Source organism: Typopeltis vanoorti, chromosome 22, assembly GCF_054136105.1.
Source record: "Typopeltis vanoorti isolate ZY-2024b chromosome 22, IOZ_Tvanoo_1.0, whole genome shotgun sequence".
Lineage (NCBI taxonomy): Eukaryota > Metazoa > Arthropoda > Arachnida > Uropygi > Thelyphonidae > Typopeltis > Typopeltis vanoorti.
In genome coordinates this window covers 23,952,306-23,972,992 of record NC_143570.1, presented here as the reverse complement: position 1 = coordinate 23,972,992, position 20,687 = coordinate 23,952,306, and the positions used below count along the sequence as shown (strand labels likewise).

Below are 20,687 nucleotides of genomic sequence, written 5' to 3'. Positions count from 1 at the left end.
CTCAAGCAAATGCCTTATCATCAAGTAAGTGCTTCCCCAGAGTGTGTTGCTTGATCCAAAATGGCTCCTTCTCCAGCACATCTCTGCAGAATAGCATCTGTTTTAGGGACCCTGGCTGCAACAGCTACTTGCCAATGAAAGTAACTGCATGATGATCTTTCAATCCATCTCTTATTGCTAGCTGCGGTGTATGTATACAACACATGTTGAACTGTAATTAGCTTAAAAGCTTCTTCAGCAATACCATTTATAATTTCAATGCTCTCTTCTGTTTGTGAATTACTTGCAGAAACGTCATCTTCATCTTGTAATATTTGTGTGCTTTCTTTGTCAAATTTATTCATTTTCTCAATTGTGCTTAACATATTTGAAGAATAATCTGTTACAATACATAGAACCTGCTCCTTTTTAATTTCAAAATCTTCTATAACATTTTTCTGGATGTCCTTTACTCCCAATGTCTGAGTTATAATTTTATTGTTATCATCAACAAATATAACATTAATAGCAAAATAATTGACTCTGTGGCATGTGCACGCATCCATTTTAATGAAGACAAAACGACCCTTCAGGCTTTTTCTAAGTTCTTCTTTCTTACATTTGGCCTCTTCAATTATCAGTCTCCTTATACTTTTTCTTTCCAGAGAAGCTCAATGTTTCTTTAGCCATTTTCCCATTTAAGCCTAAAGAGTCTGGTTGTTAAAAAAAGGTTAGATTTACACTATTCTTCATTGCCATCCTAATGATGTGGTTTTTAAACATTTCTGGGATCATCGTTACGGTAACTTTGTCAGATGTAAAGAATCTTGGTAATTGTGTTTGGCCTCCAGTAGATTTCTGATCTTTCTTTAGCCTTGAAGTAGAAGAAATGTTTTTATTGCTGTCTAACACTTTAAGATAAAATGATGCAAGTTCTTGTGGATGCATTTTTATCAGAATCACAAAAACTATTAATTTCTGCATCACATGCAGAAATTAGTAGTTTTTGTTGTTATTGTGAAGTAATTAAAAAACATCAGACTTTGTTGACACTTTTTCCATTATGAATTTTTTAATGGTGTGCCACTTTCACTAATACAATATATAAATTATCATAAAATAAGTTTTATTTTGCAATTTGCAAAGAACTTGAAATTAAAGTATATTCTGAAAATATAACCTGAAAAAAATAGGTTAATCAAATGATTATCTTTGAAATAGGAAATTTTAACATATTATTTATATTACAATTTAAATTCATTAGGAGTTGGAGTTGGTACATTTTTACCAACTGACTCCAGTAAACCAAAAATTGCTTCTGACTCCATAACTCTGTTAGAGACCACCCAATTTAGCCCACTAGGGAACATTTAGGACTCTAGATCTGATTTTCGTTGCCTTTCTTCAGCCTCATTTACCCAGTGTTAGTGCCTGTGTGCACATATCATTGCTGTGATTCCTGATGATGGTAACGTAATGTTGCTGAAATATAGGAAGCATTAAAGTTATTATAATTAATATTTAGTATACATTGTAATTTCCTGAGATATAATAGTTATGAATAGCCAACATATAAGTCTTTCAACCAGAATTGGTCATTCAGCAGCTATTTCATATTATCTCCTTTGTAGCAAAGTGATGGAGAATAATATGAAATAGCTATAGAAATAATATGAAAAATGGAATAATGAATTCTTCTTACTTACATTTTTGGTATGAACAATATTGATGAGAACATCAATTTAGAATGAAGAAAGTTAGGAGTCTTCTTAAATGCTTTCTAGATAATTAAACTTGATTCAGTTGAGTTTTTCTTTTTTTATTTGTAATAAGTATATTTCAATTAACAGTTATATATCTATTTATAAATATGCAATTTTTGACAACGGTTCATCTCAGAATATTTTGAAAACAGTTTCATATTATAAGAGCCTGTATAAAATCAGAAGTTTGAATCTGAACATGAAAATATTAAAAAAAAAAATTCCCACAAGTAATATTCTAATTTCTAAAGAGTACTTTATATTGTCTCTGACCTTTAGTTCATGTTGCTCCTTTTTAATCTTTGATATAAAGAGATAAGCAAAGCTTTTATTTTTTCTTGGCCCACTTAGAGTCAAACTTATTATTCCCAACACTTCTACATGACATTTCATTTTACAGATGTTATGATGTCTTGTGTATTGGGAAAAACAAAACATTCTAAATTGACAAACATCCCTGAATTACTTCAGTGAGAGATTGTGCTTCACCACAGAAGACAAAAGAGGTTCAATAAATTTTCTAAACCTGACGATTACTTAATCAGGAAAGAGTATTCATACAAAAATCTATCACAAATCCACTAACGTAGGAAATTACCTACACTTTGATTTATACCTACCACCCCAATGCCATTAAAAATCAGTAGCACTTTTTCAACTTATCAATGCATATAAATATAAAATGATTCACAAAGATTTAAACTGGGAAATTACCCTTCTAAAACAGATTTTTTTAAACCATGCTTTTCTCCAGCAACTGATCAACTATGTTATTTTGACAACCAAAATAAGGGCTGCCAACCCTCAGGGAAACATTTCATATAAAAAAAAATCTTAAAAATTTCATATATATAGAATATACACAAAGCTATAAGACACATTCAAACATTCTGATTATAAAATTGTTTTCACCAGTTATTCTAAATTATTAAATCAATTAAAACGAAAAGAAAACAATCCATGACATTTTATAGCGTTGGTTGCAATGTTGTTTATCACTTCTCTTGTCAACTGAACTGCAATGCCACCATATGGGTCTATGATCAGATCACTTCATTCCTGCTTGTATGAGCATTATCAAGATTACCGTATGCCCATACCTGAAGTTTTTCAAAAGAAACCCAAAAAATAAACCAACCAAAAATCCCAACTACAGAAATAGCAACACATGCAATAGAATACATTCCACAAATAGGCAAAGTAACTATTCTTAGCTTTAAAAAAAAAAAAGTTAGAATATCAGATGTCATTGAAATACAAACACATTGCAACACTGTCAATGCCCACTGCCCCTATATGATATGAGGTTTGGCAGTTCCCCCAAAACAAAAAACTTTCAACCAATCAAAATACCTTAATGGCACTGACACACCCTACATAATATACACTACAAAGTTTTATTCTAATGATGTCCATTTAAGGCTTTCCTGAAATGGCCTTACTTCATTCCATAAATCGATTTCATCTTTCATCCCATATTTTACTTTTAAGGCCTTTACAGTTGTTATGTTCTAGTTTTTAATCTTTGAAAATGTTTCATTTTTAAATTTTACATGTCTTATAGTGTATTTACTAATTATATCACATCATTCAGAACCAGATTTATTCTAATCTTTTAATAATATCCTATTATTTTATGCTTTTAACTCCTTTATTTATATCTGTTTTAAATTTTAAAATTCAATGGAGTTCCATCTTACTAATTTACCTACCACTAATATCATACTTATTCATCACCATCTCTAATCTTCACTCTAAATTTCAAAGACTTATTGCCAAAAGTACAATAAAGGTAGGCAAATACATATGATTACTTCATTAAATTTTTTATTTTACTTTTAATTAAAAAGTAGAGTTGCAGGGAAAAGACACGTTCTGATATAGAGTACTCCATTACATAAAAGCTTTGCTATCTCTTTATATCATAACTTCTACAGAATTTCAATATGTAAATAACATCAAAATGGCAATCCAATACTGTACCAGTCAAGCTATATTCCTATTAAAATAAAAATAATGTTATGTATTTGAGAATGACAATGAAGTAGCTAATTTGCAATGAATATGATTAATTTGTTTAATGTAGCCGTTGCTAATTAACATTTGTGCATATTTCTAAAATTCACATTTCTACAAAAAAACCTATAATAAAAAAATTAATCATAGAATTACATTCCTGCAATAACTTCAGAAGGCGTAACTGGAATATTTTACTAATTATTTACAGCAAGTGGGAAACTCCTCATTATAACTAAAACATTCATTCTAATAATGAAAAGTTGCATATTTTCTTGGGAATTATCATGAATATTACCAGAAAATGAATTCTCTACTCTTACATGCCAAAAATATAAGACTGAAAACATATGCAAATATTCTAATGTCAGAACAACATTTTAATTTTAAATCCTAACATAGAAGTTTTCCTCATCTCATTAAATAATAGTAATAACAATATTACAAAAATAATTAATCTGAAACTATTTCATATTAATTTTTGTACCAAATGATAACATATATACAAAGTTATGTGATTACGAGAGCTGAGGTAGATACTACTAAATGACTCAAAAGATTATAGTAACTGGTATATTAAAAGAGGAACTATTCTCATATAGGTGTATCAACAACTAAAATCACTCATTTAAGTGATTTTAGTTATCTTAAAATCACATTATTTATATAAATAAAAATTTTTTAAAATTAATCACTTATGTAAAAGAAAATACATTTTTAATAAAATGATTTATTGATATTATAGTGTAGAGGCTGTCAAAACCATAGCCTGAGTAAAAAGAACCATGAGGTTCTTTTTACTAGCCTTACATAAAAGGGAGAACTTATTATAACTATGTGCAACTGTGTGTGTGTGTAATTCTGCATTTTCAATGCAAATTTAAGATAGGATTCAAAACATAGTAGGAGAACCTAATTTATTGCAAGTTTTTATTTTTGTATTTTTGAAAAAAAAAATGAATTGGGTTTACATGTCACAGAAGTTCAAAACTTGCCTTTATATAGATTTTAACACACATTTCTCTAAAAATTATTTACTTTATTATTCATCCAAAATACTTTTTATGTTATACTAGTAAATGACAATATTCCTAACATAAACAATATTAACTGGGAATGATATATGTAAAGAAATATAATACCTGTTGAAAATGTAATTCAGATAAGAGTTCAACATTTTAAAAATGTATATACAATAAACTTCTGACTAATATCTTAAATTCTTAGTAAACAATTTACTAAATCCACAAAGAGTAAATGCATATAGTTCAAAATGTAATTATAAGAAACTTAATAGTGAAAAAATTAAAAAAAAAAAATTGGGATATGTAGCTGCTAAATACATTCATTTGTCACAAATATTATCTTCCATGGGTAGATGAGTTTTTTCCAAAGTACCACAAAAGTCAGAGGTGATTTATGTGTATAAAATGTAACCATAGCATTTTCTTAAGATGGAGAGTTCATGGGTTTTGATTTTCCTAAGCAGAGGTCTAAATTTCTTTAAATCAGTGATTATCATCATTATGCTCTCCACAAGCAACAGAAATACAACACAATGAAGTTGGTCAAATGTTGGCAATAAATCATTATTCTAGTATAACTGTTGCACTGAAGTAACATATCCTTTTTAAAGGATCCAGACACTTTGGATTTATCCTGTTTATGCCACTGATATATATTACATATACAAATATACAGAAAGCTTTACCTAAAAAACAACAGCAAATAAAAATTTAAACTGTAACAATCAAGTAGCTACTATCTTCATATAATTTTTCTTTACAAAAAATAGTTGTCATTAACATGTTTAAGATTCTCCTTGTCCTCTCCTCCTATCTCAGTATACAAACAAAGAGAGAATCCATAAATAATGAAATAGAATATGCACACATTATCAACAGTCATGTACATTTTTTTTTAAATATGCAAAACTTCTTTCAACTATCTAATGAAACTTTGTAAGTTAAAAAATAATGGTTCAGACTCTTCTTAATTACTATTTCAGTAAATTAAAGAACTAATTAAAATCAATTTCATATGATAACTGTTCACACCTTCAAACTGTACTCTGGCTAGCAGGTTTGGTATCACGGTATCTGAAAAAAAAAAGTTTTATTTTTACTTAAATAACACAAAGCATGGATAGCTGCTAATTTTATTCTCAAGTCTTCAACTGGATTTAATGATAATAAACAGAAAAGAATTTATAGGAAAAAGTCTAAAACATATCTTTATTTATCCAACAAATCTTCAAATAAAATGATGTGAAGAAAAATTATTTCATTGGACAGGCTATTTAAAGATATTAAAAGTGATGTTAGGAAGAGCTGAATATAAGAGAATGGAGCTAACTAGTGAGGCACCACAGAGTTATGGCCTTTGACTGAACATTTGGGATGGTTTAGAGGGATACATTGAATTATATATGGATGGTGTAGAGTTAGGTGAGGTGATAAGGGGCAGCCATAGGCTGACTTAAACAGACTGATTCTATAGACAGATATCAATGAGTGTCAGTTTAATGTTGCTAAATGCAAGGTTATGCATTTTGGACTGCAGATGCAAACCAAGTATCATATTAATGGAAATTTATTGCAAGTGTAAGATTGAGACAAAACGCTGGATGACTACAATGTTAAAATGAACACTAACTTCTAGCAATAGGGAAGTTATTCTCCCACTTTATCAGATCTTGATAAGACCATATCTGGACCACTCTGCTCACATACAGCCATCTGGGTTCCAGAGATAAGGAAAGGGTCAAAATAACTAAAATCATATCTAGCTTGTGGAACTTTTCATATGAAGACAGACCAAAAGAGTCTGGTCTTCAAAGTTTGAGAAATAGGAGAGGTGATGAAAAAGGGTTCTTATAGATAGGAAAAATTTATGGTGATTCCTGGAGGCTGAGTAAGTGTGGTTGGGAAGAATGTGAGATCCAGATTCTTTTCATTGCATGTGGTCAGAGAATGGATAAGCTGCCATTGGACACTGTTGCAGCTTCAGTGAATTTTGAATTTTTTTTCAAGAAGATGCATGAAAGGTACCAAAGAATTATATCTTCCAGAATCCTCCCTCAATGAGGCCTTGGTTCCTGGAAGTGTCTATATAACAATCTCATGTGCTGTGCAAGCTATAAGATATTGAATTGAAGTTAAAAATGTTCTGTTTCAAAATGATCAATATCTACACTGCTCGGAAAGAAGTCAAAGGACACCATAATGCCCATATGCAGGACCTCCTTTCCACAAGCATACGATAGCGATCAATGGGAATCTTGGACCATTCTTTCTGTAGGAATATATCAAGGTTCTGAACTGTTGTGGGGAGGACATCCCTTGACCTCACCCGATGCTTCGGTTCATCCCACAGATGTTCAATAGGGTTGAGATCACGACTCTGTGGAGGTCAGTCAAGCATGGTGATGTTGATATCTACAAACCACACAGTTACAGCAGAAGCAGCCTTATAACACTGTGCATTGTCTTGCTAAAAGAGATAATGGTCAATTCTGTGGAAATGCCACAAAATAGAAAACAATGCACTATCCAGAATGTTCAGATACCTCGTGGAGTTGTCACTACAAACAAAAGTCCAAGGCCAAACTAAGGAAAAAAAACAGGCACTACTATCACCGCCACCACAATTTCATTGTTGGGGTTATGCACTCTGTGTAAGAGACATTCACAGAGTATTTGCCAAACCCACAACTGTCCATCTGCTCAGCAGAGAGTATAGTGTGATTCATTGCTCCATAACACAGCTTTTCAAGCTTCCACTTCCTACTGTACAAGCTCTTTGTACCACTGAAGATGACACTGCATGTTGGTTCAGGTAATGTGGGGCTTGCATACTGTGGTCCTTCCAAGGAAACTCATGTTGTGAGCATTGATTCTGAATGTTTTTGTGTAGATTTGTGTTTCAGTCGATGCCTGGAGCTCTGCATTCAGGGTGTCAGCCAAGGAATGGCAGTTGTTACATATTATCCTTGTAGCACCCTAAGGCCAGGTTTGGTGAGTGAGGTGGGTCGTCCACTGCAGGTATCACTTACAGTTTGACTTCACGTGCTTCCATCTCAGTATCGTATCACTGACTGTTGACCTGGGATGGCCCATTTTGTGAACAGATAGGTCTGCAATGTGGCATCCTATCACAAGGACTCTTTCAAACTCCATCAGTTCCTTTCTCACAGTCATTTCACCCAAACAAAGTTGTTGACTTGGGAGCATCATATTCCTCCAATTTATACCGGCTATAAACATGTGACTTGCTACATGGCATGATGTACCTTGTCCATGGGGATTTCTGCTGACCTCTTTCCAAGCACTGTAGTTCAGAGAATAAAAATTGGTATGTATATATATATATAAAAATCAGCAAGAAGCTGATTTTAAATTTGAATCCAGGTCTTTCCAACTGAAATGCACTGTCGATAATGACTAAGCCATAGAAGCTATTGTGTATTAGATTTATGAAAGGGAATGTCTACTTCATAGAAATGAGGGTAGGAGGACTTGATTTATTGAGCTTTAAATTTTATTGGAAAAAAATGACAGGTAAAATACCTTGTTAATATCCCACAATGAGGATAACAGAAACGGTTCTTGTGAATGTATATACAGGAAGGCTTCATTTTATATATCCTTTATCTATGAAGATTCAAATTAACAAACATTTCAAAATCAACTTTTGTTTATTTTATGGCATTGTGGATCAACAGTTTGTTTACGTTTTGGTCCAATGTGAACCACATTGTAAGGACTGCTAAAAAAGTGAGTTTTACTAACATGCCACCCTAAATGCAGAGTCAATTCTACATCTTTCTTGGCTTAAAAGGTAAAAAAAAAAAAAAGCAGACCACCATCATCAAATTCCTGCCATGTACCCTCAAGGGGTGTACAGGATATGATAGTACTACATGAAAAATTTACATCATTACTAACTTCCTATCCACAATTTTCCTCCAAATCAGTCTGTTACTTGTCAAGACTCCAACATTGCCAGATCTTATATTTCTATCGTCTAAAGCACTTTGTACCGTATCAATCCACCTATATCTTAGTCTTACTCTGGGTTGTCTTCCTACTAACTTGGCAGAGAACACGTGTTTTGCTAATCTTTCCTCACCCATTCTGTTCAAGTGACCCTACCACTTGAGATTAGCTCTGCTAACACATTCCTGGATGCTGACAATATCAAGTTCTTTCCTAATATCCTCGTTTTTAATATGATATTGCCATTGATGCCATCTGTTCATGCCTATAATCTTTCTCAGGACTCTCATATCTGCGGTCTCTAGTCTTTAGTCAAGTGTTTTATTTCTGACCCAGCTCTCAGATCCATAAGTTAAAACTGGTTTGAACACTGTCTTGTATACAGATAATTTAGTGTTCCAACTAATTTCTCTCTTATTCCATATGAATTTATTCAATTGACTTCCTACCATACCAGCTTTGTTGATTCTTTGTCTATTTCTATATTTAATTTACCATTTTTACTAAAAATCGTGCCTAAGTACCTGAGATGTTTTACTTGTTCCACAGGTTCTCCATTCACAACACAGTTGATATTTTCAATGATTCTGCCTATTTTCATTGTCATTGTCTTTTTATTGCTGACTGTCATACCACATCTATTACAACAGTTATTCAATTTAGTCAGAGAATCTTTCAGACTTGTAGCAGATTTATTTAGAAGTATAACATCATCTGCATAAAGCAAAGAGCTGACATTAACATCTCCAATTTTGATATCATGTTTAATACGACTTTCCTTCATAATGTGATCCATATAGATAATGAATAACAGAGGGGATAATGTTCATTCTTGTCTCACACCAGATTTAACATTAAACCATCTTCCTGTACTTCCTTCAATTTTAACTGCTGACTTACAACTCAAATAAAGAGTAAGTATTGCTTGATATAATGCCCCATCGACACCATATAACTGTAGCGTATTGAATAGCTTCTCTCTTGGCACCTTGTCATATGCCTTTTCCAAATTGACAAAACTTAAATACAGATCTTTGTTATATTCCCATGATTTCTCCGCTATTTGTCGTAAAGTGAAGATCTCATCCTGACAGCCTCTATTTGACTTGAATCCAGCTTGTTCTTCACCAAGCTTTTCTTCCACAATTCTTCTCAACCGTTTCTCAAGTATACTTGCATAGATCTTGCCAGGAACACTCAGTAGGGAAATACCTCTGTAATTCTCACATTCAGTTTTATTTCCCTTTTTATATATGGGTACTATGAGAGCTCTACTCCATTCATTGGGAATTCGTTCCTCTGTCCAGGCATTCTGAACTATGCAGTGCAGCCGCTGTAAGACTCTTATACCACTATACTTCAGCATTTCTGGTCGAATATCATCTACTCCTGCCTGCCTTTCCACATTTCAAGCCTTTGATGGCTTTTTCTACTTCAAGTATGTATATATATATGTATTCCTGACTGCATGCCTGGTCAGTGTTTTTTATCACTGTCTGTCATCACTGCTTGTTTCATTTAGCAAATTTTCTAAGTAATTACTCCATACTTCAAGGATATCTTTTTCTCCCGTTTTCATTTCACCTTTATCATCGCTAATTCCTTTTACAGCACTCTTTCCTGCATTTCTGAGCTTCTTCAACAACCTCCAGAATATTTTGCCATCTTCTTGATATTTATTTTCTATGTTCTTGCCAAAGTCCTCCCATGACTTTTGTTTAGCTAGTTTTACACACTCTTTAGTTTTCTTACATTTGTCTCTGTATTCTCTAAGAGCACAAGCTGACTTATTTGCCGGGAACTTTTGATATGATTTCTTCTTTTCCTTCACTGCCTCTTTAACTTCCTGTGTCCACCATGGAGTTATAATTTTTCTATCCTTGCAGGCACCTTCACCACATGCCTCTAGCTGAATAAACCAGAGTTTTCTTCAAGGCTTGCCACTGAATCCAAGGTTTGGTTCCTGTTCTCAAACTCTTTCATTTTTCCTTCAATAATCTTTGTGTATTTTAGTCTACAATTCACCTCTGAGAGCTGCTCAACTTTTATTCACTTTAAAACTTTTTACATATTATTCTTTTCAATAAAATTCAATTTTATCTTGCTCAAGACTAAATAGTGATCACTTCTAATTTCAAATCCTCTGTACACTCTGGTGTCCTGCACCAGGGAGAAAACATCACTATCAACAATAACATAGTCAATGAGACTTTTCTTATTCCTTGCCTCTTCTCTCCATGTGAATTTGTGCACATTTTTATGTTGGAACATTGTGTTAGTAATAACCAGTCCATGTCCTGAGCAGAAATCCAACAGGTATTTGCCATTATTATTAGCTTTGCTCTTTTCTCCAAATTTTCCCAAAACATTTTTGTATGTTTGACAATCACTTCCTCATCTGCTATTTAGATCCCCAACAAGGACCAACTTTTTCTTTTTCATTGTGTCAGTAGCTTTCTCTAGGGCCTCAAAAAATTCCTCCACTTCTACCTTAGCTTTCTGTGGGAACATAGGCACAAATAAGTCTCATTGTCCAGTTCCCCATTTTGAAATTTGCCCAAATCACTCTACTTGACACTGCCTGCCATTCAAGAAGATGAGCCTCGTATTTCATGTTGAATACTATGGCTACCCCTTCTTTTCCTTGATTGTCATTGCCTAAGTATAACATTTTGTATTTATTGTTCAGAAAGATGTCACCAGTTTTTGTCTTTTTTGTTTTAGTAACCCCTATTATGTCGATCTGGTACTTATCTAATTCCTCCACTAACTCCATTTCTTTTGCCATTCAAGCTTCTTATGTTGATAATACCGATCTTTAACCCTGGTGATGTTGAGTTGGGGTGTGTTTTCAGATTTGTTCCAGTAGCTGACTTTTCGCTGTTCACCCAGGTTCCCTGGCAAAAACAATGGGGGCCTTGTTTAACCGGGTGATGCCCCAGCCGGCATGAAATTTTGTCATGCTGTACCATGATTTTGTATTTTGGTTTAAAAAATAGGAATATAATTTGGTCGGCTAAGTCCCAAATTGCCAGCTCATCCTCGTTCGTTGTATCCAGGTAGATAACCAAGAGGGTGCACCACGAGAAGGTGAGGATTGGACATTAGGTCAGAAGCCCTGGTCGGTTCTCCGCATTCCTTTAAAGGCTATGTGGAGGTCTCCTCTCAGTTATACAGCTTTGACCCTTAAGCACCCCAGACCATTGTGGCAAAAATAAAAGTGATTCAACGTATCAAATCAGATGACTTATTCTGATGTGTGTGTAACACATTAAAGTTAACTCATATAGTTTCAAAAATAATAACCATTGCAACTAAGAGTCATTTGTGGAAGTTATTCGTATCAAAGGAACCAACCTCATAAATATATAATTTTATCCCAATTTATGAAAGATTCATTTTACAAACAGTAGACTGGGAACCTAACCCTTCATAAAATGAAGCCTTCCTGTAATTGGAATTGATCATAAGATTATGGTTCTCAGAGAAAGGATTTTTTTTTTTTTTAAAAAATGGACTGAACATCTGCTTGCTGAATATTATCATGTCATGTGGCATAAAATGAAATTTATATAGCTTTGCATAACATGACCAGGATGACAACTAAATCTATAAAAGATAAAGTCCTCTTGGGGATTAAAAGAAACATTAACAAATATATAAAACATTCCTACCTCAGGAACATTTTATATCTTTAGCAATTTGGAAATTTTCTATTTGCTGCAAAAACTACTTTACAGTCATAATCCTTAAAGATATGTGTTATGGCTTTAAAAACATTACCATGTAATTTAAGCAGTTTAGAGCTTATAATCCAGCTTAGTTATATAATACTTCAGTATGTTAGCAGAGCGTTCTCTTTTACTATAACTGTAAGTTGCTTGTAATAATACACTGAATGGATAAAACATTAGAGATACCTACCTAATAGTGTGTCGGTCCTACTCTAGTGCAAATAACAGCCTGTACTCTCCAAAGCAGTGACTCCACCAGATGCCGAAGGGTTGCTGGAGGTAATTGCATGCCTATTGTAGCAATGTTCACAACTGTGCTTTAGACATCAGTTCCAGGTACACGGATCTGATGTCTTATGCTACAGCATTCTGGTGAGATTTGATCAGATTTAAATCAGGAGACCTTAGGGACCACTGGATGGTCCCAAACTCAGATGAGTGTTCCTCGAGCCATGCATGGGAGGTTGCAGCCCAGTGGGGTAGCAGATTGTCCTGCTAAACAAACCATTGGCTGCAGGATGAGATAAGGCCATGAAAGTGTGTAGATGATCAGCCAGCATATTCTGGTAGCTCACAGCATTTAAGACACACTAAGGGACCTAATGTGTCACATGAGAAGGCTCCCGAAACCATCACCTCCTTGGACAGAGTTGACCTGGCACGATGGGGCCATTGCCTCATGCTACTGATATCACACCCTCCCATTAGCTCAGTACAGCTGATAATGGGATTCATCAGACCACAGGACTCTGGTCCACTCTGCAGAGGTCCAGTTTTGATAGTCTCAACACCAGGTAAGGTGCAATGCCTGATGATGAGCTGTCAACAGTGGTACACGATTAGGTAACTATCCCTTTTCCACTCCATCTTCATCACCAAGATCATTTGGGCATTTTCAGGATTTCCTGCAAATTAGTCCACTTTGCCCAGACTGGAATACTTCTAACATTTGATTAGATGAACGTAATGAATATATCCTACCTACACTACAATTGCTCAGAAGCGGAAGCTCATGCCACAGATTCAGATCACTGTATTTGCTTTAAAAAAACATTCTTCATTATCCAGATTATCCAAATTTAAAACTGAGAGAGAGAGAGGTTCTGGAATCTACCACAGTTATACAACATTCTCCCAACTTAAATAAATATATCTGCTTCACATTACTGTGCCAAGAAAGGATGTACCAATGAAGACTGAAGGATACTGTGCACTGTCTTCTCTATTTATCTGTCTGCTTGTTGCACATGGATATTCTTATCTTTATGTCTGTAAACATGATATGGCAATCAAGGTTCAATAATAGTTTATAATTAAATAAAATATTATCCCTAGATGTTTTCCTACATTAAACAGAAATGAGTGAATCAATAGCAAAATATCTACACCATAGTTATTAATACTGATGTTAAAAACAACATCTTTTAATAAAATATAAATATTCCAAAAAGATATTAGATGACTAGTGCTCTTTTTTAAAAACATCTTATATAAAGCTTTGCTTATCATTTTAATAAAATAATTTACATACTCATGGTTAATTAGCCTACATCCTTGAGTAATCTGAGCAGTTTCATTGGTGAAATGGCAGGCAAATAACAGCAAATTACGTGGCTGCACCTTCCAAGCAAATCTCATAAAAAGAAGAGAATAAATGCAGAGGGCTGAAATAAATTAATAAACAAATTACTTAGTGGTACACCTCTACTATATGTATAAACAATTTAAAGACATTAAAAGAATTAAGAAGTTTTGATTAAGCTGTTAATTTTTAGAAAACGTTTAATTCAGTTATTACTTTCTGTCAAAGCATTCCTGTAGGTCAGACTTTCAGACAACAAGGTAGTGTCTATAGACTTCAAACTTTTCCATTTTAATTTTCTATTACTAAAAACATTTTTGAACTATTTCTGAAATGTCTAGGGTTCATGTCATTTTTATTTATTGTCTAAGTTGTTAAAATATATCTAAAGATGTGATTTTTCAGGACCTGCTTGGTTGATAATACAATTTGGGAGGGCGTTTGTCATGATAAAGTGCATTATTAGGCCAAAAAATGTAACATTAGTTAACTCGCTTATGTTGCAAGTGTTTGAGAGCAGACTATCATCATATAGTCATACTAACAAAATAGCAAGGATTTTGAAAGAATACAACTCTGCACTAGCATCAATCCCAATTGAAACTGGCTTAATTCATTGCTCATGGTGTTAAAATCCAACATGACATCAAAATAATGATTTTAATATTACCATATATTTATATTGCTGTTGCAGCAATAAAACATCATCCATTATGATTTGGGTTGGGGTAACAAGCAAATGAGAGCATATTTTTTAGAGCTTAATGAGTCCATCATGAGGACAGAGGTGAAATCTTCAGAAATATATATATATATATATATACACACATACTCTTCAGTCAAAAGATATATATATATCTTTCAACTAAAGGTGAGTTAACTGGTCTCATACAGAGGTGGAAGGTTTTTTTCTTCTAGTAACTCGGGTTTTTCATTCCTCAAAATGGGCAAACCGGTCCCATGAACACACACGGCTACAGTAATAAAAGATTATGGCAAGGGAGGCAACGGGAAACCACCTGCTGTCATATCTCCCTAGTAATCAGTTGCAACCTTCTCAAAGAAAGGAGGCCACAAGATTAAGATTAGGATATATACTGTGAAGAAAGTAAATGAGTGACAGATTTTTCTTGTAACTATGAAAATGAAGAGATTGCACCCTCAAATCTACTGAGATCAATTTGGGTGTACAACTGCTTGGAAAATGAATTAAAAATTTTAAGTATTTTAAAACAAAACATTTTTAATATTTCAAAAACGATATTTTCCTTTGGCTAAAAAATATTCAAGGAATATCATATGCAATTTAATCCAAGCCAACACAAAATACAATTTGGTCACATAAGTCCGAAACTGTTCATTCTCATTCGTTTAGTATCTGCATGGATGACTACTAACATGATGGTATATAGTCAATATAATATCATGCCTGGGGCATTTCAGGTCACACATAATCACCACTGTTTTCACCAGGGAACTATGGTGAACAGTGAAACTCAGATTCTAAATCTAACTCAACAGAAGATAAATCAATAATAAAAGAGGTACAGCTAACAGAAGAACTGCAGAAATACCATGTCGACATAATTGCATCTGCCAAGACAAAAATTGAAACGGATGCAATACTTCTAAATAACTACAACAAGATGATTTATTTGGGTGGCATGATCAGGTTAATGGAAAATTTCAAAATGAGTAATTGGTAACAGACTTTGTTCTTGTTGGAGAACCTAAAAAGCATATAAGGTAATGAATCATACACCTTCAGAAATGCTCTGAAAAAAAAATGGCAGGTTAATAATAATGGTAAATATTTGATGGATTTCTGGGTTAGACATGAGATATTCATCCCTAAAACAATATTTTGACATCAAGATATGCATAACTTCATACCAAGAACACAAAAGAAATAAGAAAAATCTCATTTTACTGCTGATAGTAATATTTTTAGATTGATTCAGTATACAAGGGCAGATCACCAATAAGTTCTGAGTGGGAATATCATGCTGAAAATAAAAACAAACATGCATGAAAGTTTTAAAAAACAACAAAAGTCAAATTTATGTTTAGTTTATTTAACCATTTTAATTCACAACACAAGAATAATAACAAAATAATTACTATTTATTTATTTATTTGCTGATATTAAATCCATCATCTTCGGAGCACAAAAACAGTTTGTCACAGTATACAACAAAAACTAGTTAACAGTGGGACCAGTTAAAAATTGTAATGGACAAACACAAGGAACTAAAGTCCTAATTAGTGCCATCTATTGTTGGATAAAGAGAGAGTTAAGAAGTATTAATTTGATCTTAAAATGACTGTCTCTAAATTTTTGGTCCATTATAGTTTACAACACAAAGAACTAAAGTCCTAATTGGCACCATCTATTGTTGATCTTAAAATGGCTGTCTTCCATATTTTTAGTAAATTGATACATTCATACTTGTTCAGAGAATATTTTAAAGCTGTTAATGATTCCAAAACAGTCTGAATTAAAATGACTTCTGTGTAGCACTTTTATTTTTCTCCATTTGATCCTGTGTGAAGGACTATCCAAGACATGGCCTGCTAGTCCTGACTTGCCATAACAATGGTGTCAAATATATTTTTTTATGTTCTCCGAGGTAGTTGTCAACAGGTCTTTCTCTCTGTCCATAGTAAGCAGGTCACAAAGTGCATGACACCTCACACACTCCTGGATGCGATAAAGGATGGAGAGAGTTGGTCCTTAGGTGAATGGACAGGGAGTTGCCAATTTGATATATGGTTTAAATTTGGTGAGGAACTGATATTTACTAAGCACTCTGGATATCTTTTCAGATGTATCCTGAATGCATGGGATAATCTTGCTGTGGTCTTGTGTATTAGGGGGACAAAGGGGATTTGAGATGTGTGTGTGTGTGTGTGGGGGGGGGGGAATAAAGGAGAGTGGTTTGGCAGTGCTATGCAGATGAGGTGTTTGCTATTTGGCCACATGGTCCATACCCATTAAATACATTTTTAGTGCATTTAAATGCCCAATCACTCTAAAATCCACTTCACAATAGGAAAGGAATCTAACGGCTGTCTGTCCTACTTAGATACATTAGTCACAATATACCTTCCAAATTTTCATTATCCTATTCTATTTATAGAAAACATACACATACTGGAGGATATCTGCACAAACAATCACACCATGATTTAACTCAACAATATGGTATCCTAAAAGTGCTAACTCACAGAGTGAAAGCTACCTGCTCCTATGATAATGCTCTTACCACCGAACTCAATTACTTGTGCCACACTTTTTCAGCTAAAAAATAGAAAAAATACTAAATACCCGTCTGAGTTCAGAAGTATTAATTTGATCTTAAAATGACTGTCTCCAAATTTTTGGTCCATTATAGTTTACAACACAAAGAACCCCCCCCCACACACACACTAGGGTATTTAGTATTTTAGCATTTTATCACATCCAGGAGTGTATGAAGTACCTTGTACTAGTGATTTTGCTTACTGTGGCCAGACAGGAAGAACTTTTGACATCCACTTCAGAGAATATAAAATATACATTTGGTACCATTGTTATAGCAGTTGGGACTAGTAGACCATGCCTTGGATGCACCTTTACATAGGATCAAATGGAGTAAAACAAAAGTGCTACAGAAGTCATTATAAGTCAAAGAAACTGTTTCTAGAATCAGCAGCAGCTTTAAAATGTTCTCCAAACCTTAATAAGTATGGCTGTATCAATTTACAAAAATCTGGGAAACTCATTTTAAGGTGAAATTAATACAGTATGGTGCAACAATGAGCCTCTGTAGCTCAGAGGGTATAGATGAAGTCCTTTGGTCAGAAAGATCAGGGTTCGATTCTTGCCTATGATGCGAGGAAGGTGATTTAACAGGTCTCATATGGAGGTGGAGGGTTTTTTCTGCCTGGAACTTTTTTTTTTTTTTCTTTTGTCCTTCAGAACATGCAAACTGGCCCTGTTAACACACATGGATTTATAGCCATAAATACTTATGAAAGTACGTGGAAGAGATAGGGTCCGCACCACATGTCATTATGCCCATAGTTAACCACGAGTCACAACATGGTATTCAACCTCCTGGACAGGAGATGACATATAAATGCAATGGTGCAAAAAAAAAACAAAAAAAAAAAACAGTACTAAATAACTACAATGATATATGTATACACAACTATCGGTGGAATTTTGATTGAATAAGGCATTAATGACAGTAGATTATGTGCTTGTAATGGGCACCTTGTCTTTCAAGACAGGTTTCGTAGCGCATGCAAAGGCTCTCTGTCATCCTGTTGAACGAAGATTGAGATATCTGCTAGACATATCTTAGTTCATTAAGGTTTGAAGGCAGGTCATAGTAATGATCATCCCAGAGAAGTGTTCTGATAAATAGGCTCAGTTTGCTCCATCCTGTTGGTGCACGAAATAGAATGTCTTTTGTATGACACATCCTATGCAAATCCTGGGTGAACAGAACTAACACATTCTCAATGTAGCATTTGCAATTCAAGGTCATGGTTAAACCACCCTCTTCAATGATGTAGGGTCTAATTATGCCATGACTAAAAATTGCACACTATGCAGTGACCTTTTCACTGTAAAGAGGTTTCTCTTGGCAAATTCAGGTCTCAAGAAACCTGTAGGCTTGTATATTTACGTGACCACTTAGATGGAAATGCACTTTGTCAAGAACCAGACATTATGGAGGAAGGGCGGATCTTCATAAACATTGGCTAGAATGCATGCACAGTATTCCTGCTGTGCAAAGTAATGCATTGCTGCTAAACACTAAACAACACGATTGATGTATAAAAGGGCACCTAGCCTCTTTAAGGTATCTCAAGTTTTACTGCTGTTTGGCGTTAACTGCATTTCGGAGACTGCAACATTCTCCAGCACATGTTAGCGAATTTCACTAAGTGCGAAAAGAATAATCATAAGGCAGGACTTTAATTATCCGAACATTGATTGGGTAGCTATGAAATCGCATGTGAAGAATGACACTGAATTTAGTGAGCTTCCTCAAGCAGCATGTGACAGAAGGAACTCGATGTCAAAGAGTGTTACATCTGATTATAGTGTCAGAGGGAGGTTTCAGTTAAAAAAATGTAACTATTCTGCTTCTGGTTGGTGACAGTGATCATGTGGTACTCAATTGGGAAGTGGCTATGTATATGAATGTTCCATATAGAAAAGGTTACATGCTGAATTAAACAGCAGGAAATTATGGTCGCCTGAGAGGTATGCTGGATTCTGTGACATTGTATTAGTTATTGGATGGGAAGGATATCGACAGTGCATGGAAAGTGTTTAAAAAATACTTAAATGATATAATATCAGAATGTGTCCCTAGAGTTCGAAGAATAAATAGAGTAGAAGTGAAATAGATGTGTAATCTAATTAAGCAAGAGTTTCTTAAGAAAAACATGATATGGAAGGAATATCATGTGCATGCATAAGGATGATGTCAGTTACGATAATTATACGCAGCAGACCACAAGAGTCACAAGTTTTGTATGGAAATCTAAGTCTGAGTATGAAAAGAAACTGGCGCTGCAAGTAAAAGAAAGAATGAATTTGAAAGAATAACTCTACTGAATGCAGATGGTATTGTTGGATTCTAATTATGTAGAAAATAGAATAAATGTTGTTTGATTCAGAATCCAACATGACTTTCCGTCACAAGAACTATATTTGTAAATATTATTTGATGTAAATAACATAAATTGTAATTGATATCATATAACTACCTTAATTATGTCAAATATTTAATTGCTTAATCAAAGAAATGTTTTAATGGTAAATAGATTCTGTATTAAATATTATTAAGCTGTTTTATTTATTATTTTGTCAATATTGTAAGAACTTATGTTTGTAATTTAACTACGCATTTATTGGAATGCAAATATTCTATTTATTCTTTTCATGAAAGTTAACGTTATGTAATAACTCTATGTAGTTGTATAGCGTAATATAACATTCGCGAGAATGTTTACGTTTATCGGTTGTCATAGAGACGCGTGGAAATAAACGAGCGCGTGTGAAGGGAGCGTTTGTAGAGGAGAAGAGAAAATAGATAAGTAGTAAGTGGGGGAGTCGGAACGGAACTTTGGAACTATAAGGTAGCAAGGAAGTAAACTAAAGAAGTAGAAGTAATTAAAAGATTCCTAAGGATAGGAATTGAGTAGATATTTTTTTTTAAGTGAATCTTATAGTTGGCTGAAAGCAAAATCAGCCGTAGTAATAAAAGGAAATTATTGCCGTAATCGGAGAATTAGAGAACTGGACATTCAACGAAGAAGTCTGAATAAATCCAGTCAGTCTACAATTACGACTTATTTCTATACTACGAAAAAAGGAATTGTACGGAGTTAAACTAGTTGATGAATGAAAAATAGGAATAATTAATGTACCTTATAGTTGTTATCTGGAGTTTTTGAGGCGCGATTAGTAATGTTTTAGTTATTTAGTGTTTCGCAAGTGTGATAAATACAATTTGAAAGTGTGCTCATAAAATATTGGAAGTACTGAAGATTATTTCTGGTAAGGACAGTCATATTAGTTTATTTCAGTGTATGCAGATTTAAGTATTAGTTC

At 33.9% G+C, this 20,687-nt stretch overlaps 1 protein-coding gene across 1 annotated transcript in view; it reads right to left on the bottom strand.

Annotated features, from left to right (window-relative positions):
- Window positions 1–1,782: 1,782 nt before the first annotated feature.
- The window catches only part of Mpc1 (mitochondrial pyruvate carrier), a gene marked incomplete at its 5' end in the record, with an annotated part of 99,701 nt that continues 80,796 nt past the window's right edge, over window positions 1,783–20,687 (bottom strand). The window contains 2 exons of the mRNA XM_090412425.1: window positions 1,783–5,857; window positions 14,021–14,153. Of these exons, the coding sequence (XP_090268551.1) occupies window positions 5,818–5,857; window positions 14,021–14,153 (173 nt within the window). The remainder of the gene's footprint in view (window positions 5,858–14,020; window positions 14,154–20,687) is intronic.